Here is a 10093-nt window from a genome sequence, read left to right as displayed (position 1 = left end):
TATATCTGTTGATCATATTCTCACCAGTAAGACAGTCTTATCTTATCAATGCATGCCATTATAGCATGTCCTCATAAATTATGCAAATGAGGTCCTTATTTGAATAAGTTATGTTTAATTATGTTCACCTTCACATAACTTTCAAATATCCCAAGTATGAAATTCCAGACATTACCACTATGTAATTATAACATTTTCTCGTTAATTATGCAAATTAAGTCTTCATTTGCATAATCAATATCTGCCTGTATTTCTGCCGTTCTGAATTACATATGTCACAAGCTTGAATAATCCTATCATGGAATGCAGCTGATTTATAGAATTTCCTCATTAATTATGCAAATTACATTAATATTTGCATAATTGTAATATCATTATGTCAAGCATCACTTCAGCTACCTACATGCCAAAAATCACGACGATCCATCCATCGGTTCTTGAGTTATCCGCCTTTAAACATTTTTCAACTAATGCCCCTGCAGTTCCAGAGCAAGCCGCTAGGGGGCAAAAACTCACGTCACTAGTTCCCCAGCACAAGAGCTACCTTCCAACCAAATTTCGTCACCCCAGCATGTCTAGATCACGAGATAGCAAAACCGGAAGTTTAGCTGCAGTACCATAACAAGCCGCTAGGGGGCCCAAAATCTAATCAGTTCCACGTCTCATGAAGACCTACCCACCTACCAAGTATCAAGACAATCCGTCTTAGCCTTCTTGAGTTATCGTGCTGACACACACACACACACACACACACACACACAGACACACGAACGCCAACGAAAACATAACCTTCTTGGCGAAGGTAATAACAGTTACATACTATCTCTGACTCTGTTGTGATTCGGTGCCATCATCAGACATCTGAATATCTCCCTCGTCATCTTCAAATCTGGACCTGGGCGTCGGCCCTCCCCCTTCTCCTCCCCGTCCTCCTCTCTTCCATCCTCCCCGGCGGTTTCCTCGGTATCTGTTACGGCTGGAACCCCTGGACTGTCCACCGCGGCCTCGTGACCTGTACCCCCCGTCACGGTTTTGATCGTAGCCGCCGCGCCAAGATCCACCGCCGCCGCCGCCACCACCGCCTCGATCTCGGTTAAACCCGAACCCACCACTCCTGTCTCTGGATCCGGAGGACGTTCTGTCGTCGTGACCTAAAACAGAGAGACTCGGCTCTGATTCTGAGTCTGAACACATGTAACCTTCCGACTTCTACACTGAAACAACTGAACCATAGTCTACACTACAGTGATACATACAGTAGTAGTGTAGACTGCTCAATAACTTGATGACATAGTACATATCAGAGGAAGGATACAATACACAGCATTTTTTGTGTCTACTCATTCTTAACTTAAGTGTTCAGATGTTATGCTGCTGTGCATAACTGCATCTGTTTCAGATCATGCAGATAGCAGCCACCTGAGCAGGCCCGGCCCAGGCCTGGAATGGTTCGCTAATCATATCATGTCTGCCTTTCATCATCAAAAAATTTCATCTGTTATGATCTATCAATCTAAGGGTAACAGATGCATGACACATATATTTTTGTGATACCAACTTCAAGAACCTCTAGTTTATGCTTGGCCAAAGGAACTAAAATTTACAAAATTATTATCCTGTGAAAAATATATCATTTTCTCTGATACGTTACCACCAATATGAGCCACATATGTTCAGCAAGGTCTAGTATTCTTAACAGAAAATTGTGAAGGAACATAAGCTGGAGTCTTAATCGTTTAAATATAAAAAGCGGAACTATGAGTATGAAGCGTTTATATATGTTGGGACTTTCCATCCAAAATATTTCAAGATGCCCCCCTCCCCCAAGCCTGGATATGTGCCTGCATCTGATGATGTGATACTATGTCTACAGTCTTGCCGATAATAAGGTTTAACAGCACATCGTCTTACCAAAAAAGCTTCTGCTTCCGTCTCTCGATGTCGTGACTTTGAACGTGTCTTCTAAAGCCCGTCCGAAGAGACCTTTGTGCGCCATTTTCTTCTACACATGCACCGACCTCTTTCTGCAGACGGTAGGTAGCGGCGGACCAATCAGGAGGCGTAGTTTGAGTCACGTGACTAATGTTGTGTACGTAGCAGAGATGAATCATGAGATGTCTGCTCACAGTGGGACATCCCCAGCTACACCTGGATTTTATCAAACTAGTCTCAAACAGACCTCTTGGGGGGCCCGAAAAACATAAATCTCCAAGTAAATTCTGTGGGGCATGGATTGTTGCCAATGGAGGGGGTGAAACTGATAAAATCTTGGGTGTTTTATCTAGCTTAGTATCCATTCACAGTATTTCTCTTTTACCAGGTCAGAAATTTTGGAAGAAGTTGCTTTCCTCATCATTCTTACTCTCATGTTGTTCAGTCTCATGTGACTGAATGATTCCAATGACCTTCAAAGAATTTTTTTTATATATCCCTGTTAACCACTGCAAAGCAGTTATATTTTATCACTTCTACTATATTAAATCTCTTCTATGTCTCAGCTGCATTCAGTCATTCTTATTCCACTGAGCTCCCATAGTCATATTCTGTACTTACTGAAATAACCAGGCAACATGCAAAGGTATTGATTGAACCTTCTCGGTTCTGCCAAATTGAGATTCTTCCAATCAACCGAGTAACTTGATTAAACTTTGTAACATACTTTTACTTTATATATATATATATATAATCAGAAGTGTTCAATTAAAGTACTGTATGTAGATTGTCTTTAGGTTGTTGGTTATGTGTACATCTATGGGATCAAGTCAAAGTTATGTTTAACCATGATCATCTGCATCTTTGCATTCTGTAGCATAGACCTTTCAGTTATCAACTTGTATCAACATTTGACTGTATCATTCTGAGTTATATAGTTGGGTATCATCAAATACTAAGTAAAGCTTTCACAACAGGAGTACTACAACCATACCAACCACTTTTATTGGATAAAGTAGAGATACATAAAGGGAAATACAGAAATAAAACTTTTCTTGTGTATCCAGAAAGATCTACTACAGGTAAGATATCACTAGAAAACGTTTGGAAGATATGCAGTTTACAACACTTGTTATTATCAGTAGTACCAAAAAACTTATAATGCTTTTACACATCAATGACTGTGTTAGTACCAAAAAAGTCTATAGTCCTAAGATGTCTGCAGCTGAGGTAGAGGAATCTTCAACTTTTGCTGGACGAGGCATGAACCTGTTTCCATTGGGCAGCCAATCAGGTAACCCCATAGGAACCAGGTCATGCCTAACCCAGCTAAAGTGCACCCTTATTGGTCGCTGTTTGCTGGAAAATGGGACTTGCAAAAGAAAACCACCTAACTCACCAACAGAGCCCCATGTCCTCTCCTGGGAGAAACCATACCGATAAAAAGACGACTAAAAACCCACTACGTCTCACACATACAAAATACTGGTCATTGAGCACGGCTATCATAACAAGTACAGTACAGGTAGATGACTCCAACCTTGCCTTTCAAATTCAGATGCCTTCAGGATCACGTACATGAAGATTTTATATGCTAAAGGCAAAACCCTAGAACAAGTTCATCTCCCCACAGTTCATCATGATCGAGCTATCAGTACGGGACACATGTGAAGCCATCTACTCGACTACATAGCAACATACTTATACACACATTAGTTGCTTACACTATTGCCTAACATACAGTATACTGGAATAAGAGCATGGAAAGCTGAGGGATGCGGTGCCACGCTGCCTAAGCACGCTCGCCGCGGATACGGCGGGCCAGCTGGATGTCCTTGGGCATGATGGTGACACGCTTGGCATGGATGGCACACAGGTTGGTGTCCTCGAACAGACCCACCAGGTATGCTTCACTGGCCTCCTGCAGAATTCAACAGAAAATATTCAGAAAAGGTAAGAAAAACTCTTGTCAATAGAAAATGCTGTTCCTCTCAATTTACAAAGCACTGATGTTTTAGTGAAATCAACATTTCTACCCCTCGCTTCATTTCATAAATAACAGAGACAAAATCTGGAAGAAAATCAAGGACCTCTATTTTCACAACATTATCTGATTGTACCTTCAGTAGCATGGATAAGGTTTTTTACTGACCTGCAGTGCTCCGATGGCGGCACTCTGGAACCGCAAATCCGTCTTGAAGTCCTGGGCGATCTCACGCACCAAGCGCTGGAATGGCAGTTTCCTGATGAGAAGCTCAGTGGACTTCTGGTACCGACGGATTTCACGAAGAGCCACAGTACCGGGCCTAGTGGAGATTAAATAAAAACATTATATCAAAGAACTATACGAACTTGTCAAAACATAAGGATGAATTCCTACATCTTAGCCAAATGCCTATACATAAAATGCCTCCGCCTCGGAGGTGTCGCCAAAAACTAACCTAAACACAGTATAAAACCGTATTTCATCACATAATCTAACATTACAAACAACTTAGCAAGGCAATGATTCACACCTGTAACGATGGGGCTTCTTCACACCCCCGGTTGATGGAGCACTCTTCCTGGCCGCCTTGGTGGCCAGCTGCTTACGGGGGGCCTTCCCACCAGTGGACTTACGGGCTGTCTGCTTCGTACGAGCCATGCTGAAGGGTCTTCAGTTGATACTGTGGTTGGAGAACGGGGAGCTTTACTTACAAGCATATGTATTATGATTTTCATACACATTGTCTGTTAATAAGTCATAGTCCTCTTAGTACTGCAGTCTTGCTTCAATCTTCAATGTCTCCATAATTCCCCAATACATAACACGGTACATTTATAAAAATTCAGGTTTACACTACATGTGCATGTGTAAAAAAAAAGAAATCAGCCAAGTAGTCCTGTAGTAAAATAAGACATTTTGAGCATTGAAATTAGCAAAAATTTTCTTCATTATTTTTTTTTTTATAAAAAATTTCTTCCACTTCAAAATACTGTGCTGTAGTACAGTAGTGCGGTGGAGCGGACAGACGGACTTCTTGTACAGTACTGTTGATTATATTCCATGTAAAAACTCCAGGCACAGTAAATGACTATCCATAGATATCATCAAGAATTAAAAAAAAGAGAGAAATAGCTAGAAATAGCTTAATTTCTCTTTGGCAAAAATGTTTTGAGTTGTATGAACAGGTGCGACCCAGCCCTCGCCTTTCCCGATGACATAACCACATGTTTTACTTTACAAGACAAACCGGTTCTTTAATCTCCAAGCAGATTCGGTGGGGCAAGGGGACTTTATATTGGCCAGTCCTGTATCCATTGGCCGCCTGTATCCAACGTGGGGCGAACGTTGGATACAGGCGGCCAATGGATACAGGACTGGCCAAATTATATATAAAGTCCCCTTGCCCCACCGAATCTGCTTGGAGATTACGGTTCTTTGCATGAATAATCTGCGTCAAATTACCAAAAGAGCGAAAAAATCGATTCATATCATAACCACAACCTTTTCCCATCTTTTGAGGTAAAAAAAAAAGGCGCCAAGTTTTTCTCGTACTTTGAAAGGCCCGCGCGCCTATACTGTTAGTTTTGACATGCGTGGTTACGTGACGCGCGATCGATAAATAATGGGGTAACACAAAAGGCGGGCGGCCAGACGCTACAAAATACACACACTCACAAACGGAACGTTTTACACACAAGATAAAATACTGAAAACTCTCTAGAAACCGTTTTAAAACATTTGGAACATGGCTGGGACCACACGAGCAACGTTTGTGGTTCAGGTTTTGGCAAGGATGGGGGAAAATTGCCCAAAGACTGGTGATATTCCAAACGTGGAATGTGTCGCTTCCCACGAAATTTTGGAAAATGGCAGGAAAAATCGACGGGACGCGAGGCGAGCGACGAAGAAGGATGTTGCCGACTAAAAAATAGGCACAAAGATTCCTCCCAGATAATAAAAGTTCATTATGGAACGAAATAAAAACCCTAGACTGTTACTTATGCAGATATTTTGGGATTTGGGTGGATTCTTTGCTCACAAAACGAGAATTTGTGAGTATCGCCTTACCTGTCTGCTACACACAACCACTCGCGAAAAATGGCGGACTCGGAGAAACTGTTGTGGTGCTATTTTTGGAAACAATCCCACAATTCCTAGCGAACTACGCCATCCAGCGGTACAAATCTAAACTGCATGGATGATGCCGCCTCTTGTCAGGATATTGGCTAGGGATTTCTGGGCGGTTCTTACATGGAAGATGATGAAAAATAATTCAGCGCCTGAACTCTTTTGGGTTAAAGTGTTGGTTACTTAGTTTATCTTTCACAGATTAGTTCTGCACTTGACGATGCATGCCAGCTCATGCATGCCGCATACCGTACAGTAGGCGTCCGACTGATCATGACTCTGCAACAGACCGGCACTGGTACCATGGTATTGTATTAGACTGGTGCGGTGACTGTGGTCCGGTGTAGATGTACCAGTCACAAATAAAAATAACATAACGTTACCTGTTACCTGTACAATCTCGGTCTTTCGTTTGAAAATGACGCCAGAATTCGTTTTTGAGTTGCATCCAAATTCTTCCTTTGACATTGCTAGGCCGATACATATCTACTGTAAAAAAACAAACCAGTCTAACCGCCAAAGTTTTGAAAGAATGCACGGTACGGATCCAGATCAGATATTAAAGTAGATCGCGACCTGTATCCTCCCATGTCGGTCATTTAGAATAAGTATTCCATACGAGCATTCGAGTGAATGCAAGCACTACGTAGCTATGGTGGGAACAACCCCAAATAAGGAATGTGTGTGGAATAACGAAACCGCTGAGGAGGTATATCCTTTGTGCAACGTTGCTGACAGGAGTTTACATCATAATATGGCATATGCATATATGGCGACGATACGACAAGGTAACAATATTGGCACAAATATTGTTTGAGGTTTCTATCAGTATGAATTGTTGAACATCAATTGCTGGAGTTGACTGTATCATTCAGTTTCAGTTTATTTGTTTTACCAGTGATTACAGCTCAGGCCATTTTCAACGGCCTGCTTTTCAGGTAATCCTGGATATGATACACATAAAAAATACACACAACAAATACACAGTACATAAACAATTAATAAAATACAATATACTCAACCATCAACTAAATCAAGTCCTGTTTTTAATGACCTGTTTAAATGTCCTGAGACTAAGGAGATACTTGTAAACACGTACGTAACTCTGTGTAAGGATTGGGAACGTCCTTGTAGGCACATACATGTATATAGGCGCGACGAAAAAGCGGCCTGTATCCCCTAATTTCCCCAATACTAGTACGGCCATCTCAACCAGCAAAAGGGGAACGTTAACCGCCATGCCCATAGAAACAAACGCACGGGCCCGTAAAGTCTGCACAGGAGGCAAGCGCTACACAGCAATACAACATTTTGACGCCAACACCGAATTTGTCTTCCAGAAAATGAAACTGACGCGAGGCATGCATGAGTGGAAGTTGGGGAACTACACGGATCGAGGATGTAAACATCGGTCACTACAACACGTGCGCTGTCATAGGCAACAGCGGCGTTCTTCTCAAAAGTCAGTGTGGAGCAGAGATCGACTCCATGGATTACGTCATACGCATAGACTTGCCGGTCATCAGAGGCTACGAAAGAGACGTCGGCAGACGGACCAGTATGGTGATATTCAACATGAAGGGGCCAGACCGCATCCGACAGTCGTCGCAGTTCAAGAACAGGATGTGTACGAGAGTCGCTTCAGGGCTGTGGAAGGTGCCATCCTGGTTGCAGACAAAAGAGCGGCGAATGATCTCAGGATCGCGGTGGAGACTTATAAAATGTCGTTTTCCACTCATATCTCGCTCGGGGAGGGATGGAATAAGAAAGTGAGTTGAACTGGAGATTCTATCGGTAGAGATCCTGAAGGAGAGATCGGCAGAGATCTCGATCGGAGTCTGTAATATTCTGGGATATCGATATTCGCTTGAATGACTGTCCGAACTTTTCAACTTTTCAACGACTAATGACAATTAAACGTTTTCGACCATACTGTAAATCGTAGAAACCAACTGCAAAATGAGCAAATATATGCCGTGAATAGCAAAAAAAAAAAAATCAGAAAACGATACTAATGTCAAATGCCAAAATCTATTCCAAACGTCGTAAGGAAATGTAAAGAAATGAAATTGAAGAGTCTATTATTCACCATTAGGGCCATACTTTGTGTGTTTTGTCATTTGATGCACGCTCGCATCAGTTTTGGGGTTCTCAGAGGGTGTCATCCAAATTATAAAATCAACATGCCCTGACCGTTAGCATTAGAGATTTGTCCCGGGTATGATTTTCAATTTCATCTTGTCGATAGTAACGGAGGCGGATGACCTGCTAGTATTTTCTTTCCTTAATTTCCTGTTTGTTTTCAGGACTGCATCTAAAATAGTGAACAAGAGAATGACGGGGGTACCTTCCATTGGTCTGGTGAGTGTGGTGATGATGACGACGATCTGTGACTACCTCTACATCTACGGATTCTACCCTTTCACACAAGACGCCAACAACAACAGTATCCTGTACCACTACTACCCGGGAGACTTCGTCAATCCTCCACTTTATCATAACTTCAGCTGGCAACATTGCATGAATCAGGAGTACGACTTTAACAGGGAGCTCCACATGCAGGTCGGTCAACAGTGCGGAAACTAAAAACAACGATCTGCTTTCTACCAAGGACACCACCGTCAAATAGTATATATCATGGACGGTCGATTTATACTACAGGTACAACAGGTTTGAACTGAGGTCAGGATATAGGGATTTTCTTCTAACACAACCCGTACTGTATCTCACCTCCTTACGTTTCGATGCCTACCAGACACCTTCCTCGGAGCTTCTGACTGGAGTTCTGCATCTCGCCGCTATTAATATTTCCGGCCGATGTTAGCCACGTTTGGGATTGTGTTCTCGCCGGAAAAGCACCACCTATATCATCTATCATATTATTTGTCTAATCTCCAAGCAGATCTTTCGGTGGGGGGGGGGGTATCAAATTGGCCAGTCTGTATGCATTTCCCCAGTCTCTGCGTGCACATACGCATGTTTGTGGTAATGGTTTAAGTGCAACCTATGATCCATATAATTGTCACATGTACACCTTTATGATTTTAGGATTTATGAAGAGGTGGTGGACGTGCATTAACTCCGATTTTTGCACACTGCACAGTAATTAGTCAGTTATATTGAATAATGTGTTCACGTGTACCATATCCATGTTTTAATTGGGAAAGTGTTTTTCTTTATATCTACAAACATTATATGTTACAGGTGCGAAGTGCTATATAAGATAGAACTCCATACATACTTAAAGACTTCACGTGTAAGATGCACGTGACCGAGGAAGATTTGATGGCCATGGTTTTCTTTATTCCGTCTTTGTTTCGTATGTTTCATCTTTTTTCAACTGATCAAATGCTATGGGAAGAAAGTTGTAGCTGTCTGTATTAAAAAACGCCATTTTCTTCCGACTTTGCTTGATTCCATTACAGAAAGTGAGCGCTCAGCCGATGTGCAGAGGCGTAATAACCGTGATCTTTAAGTTTCATGTTTGTAGCCCCCCTTTTTTTAGATTCTTAATGGTGCCGCTTAGCCTGACTTAACGGGAAAGCTTTCTCTAAAATGGGAAACAAAGCCCGTAATCCTGCGTGATATTTTCAACGAGGACTAGAGCTGCCCGGAAAGCCGTGGGAGGGATGATGGTAATGCCGCCACAAGCCGTTCATGTTAGTCTAAAATTAGAACAACACGAGTGTGGTATAAACCAAATCATTTCCTGTACATGTAATTGTCTCTTTTCTTCTCGAGGTCTATTTTGCCCACGCAGTGCAGACTATATATATACATAGCTAGGTTTAAGGGTTTTACACAGATCTAAAGTTGGTACTCTCATGCGTAAGATGATGGTGTATTCTCAAAAGTCACGACTCTGGTCTATCTCTCATCGCCCACTAGATGAGAAAGATGTATGATTAGAGAGGTAACTTATTTCTCGCTCATTGCAAAACAGCGATGGCGACGCACTCAAGCTTATAAAACTTATATAAGCGCCGCAAAGCAAATGCATAATGTTAACCTCTACATGGCCTACATATTATGTGTTTGGAGTAAAAG

The 10093-nt window shown here is 42.0% G+C and overlaps 2 protein-coding genes and 1 pseudogene across 2 annotated transcripts in view; 1 reads left to right on the top strand and 2 right to left on the bottom strand.

The window, feature by feature from the left end:
* LOC109488171 (nuclear RNA export factor 1-like) overlaps positions 1–2038 on the bottom strand; it is a 17710-nt gene extending 15672 nt beyond the window's left edge. The window contains exons 1-2 of the mRNA XM_019792343.1: positions 1912–2038; positions 821–1151 (exon numbers count right to left, since the gene is read on the bottom strand). Coding sequence (XP_019647902.1) covers positions 821–1151; positions 1912–1996 — 416 coding nt within the window. The 5' untranslated portion in view covers positions 1997–2038. The remainder of the gene's footprint in view (positions 1–820; positions 1152–1911) is intronic.
* A 1138-nt stretch (positions 2039–3176) lies between these two features.
* LOC109488204 (histone H3.3) lies at positions 3177–6097 on the bottom strand. The gene is made up of 4 exons (XM_019792385.1): positions 5987–6097; positions 4449–4598; positions 4085–4238; positions 3177–3853 (listed from the first exon to the last, which is right to left on the bottom strand). Exons 2-4 carry the CDS (start codon positions 4574–4576, stop codon positions 3725–3727), a joined length of 411 nt encoding a protein of 136 aa, XP_019647944.1. The 5' UTR covers positions 4577–4598; positions 5987–6097; the 3' UTR covers positions 3177–3724.
* A 1187-nt stretch (positions 6098–7284) lies between these two features.
* LOC109488143 lies at positions 7285–8632 on the top strand (annotated as a pseudogene).
* The last annotated feature ends 1461 nt before the right edge of the window (positions 8633–10093 follow it).

This window comes from Branchiostoma belcheri, unplaced genomic scaffold, assembly GCF_001625305.1.
Source record: "Branchiostoma belcheri isolate BF01 breed outbred unplaced genomic scaffold, Haploidv18h27 scaffold92, whole genome shotgun sequence".
In the NCBI taxonomy this organism is placed as follows: Eukaryota; Metazoa; Chordata; class Leptocardii; order Amphioxiformes; family Branchiostomatidae; genus Branchiostoma; species Branchiostoma belcheri.
This window is presented reverse-complemented; position numbering and strand designations above follow the sequence as displayed.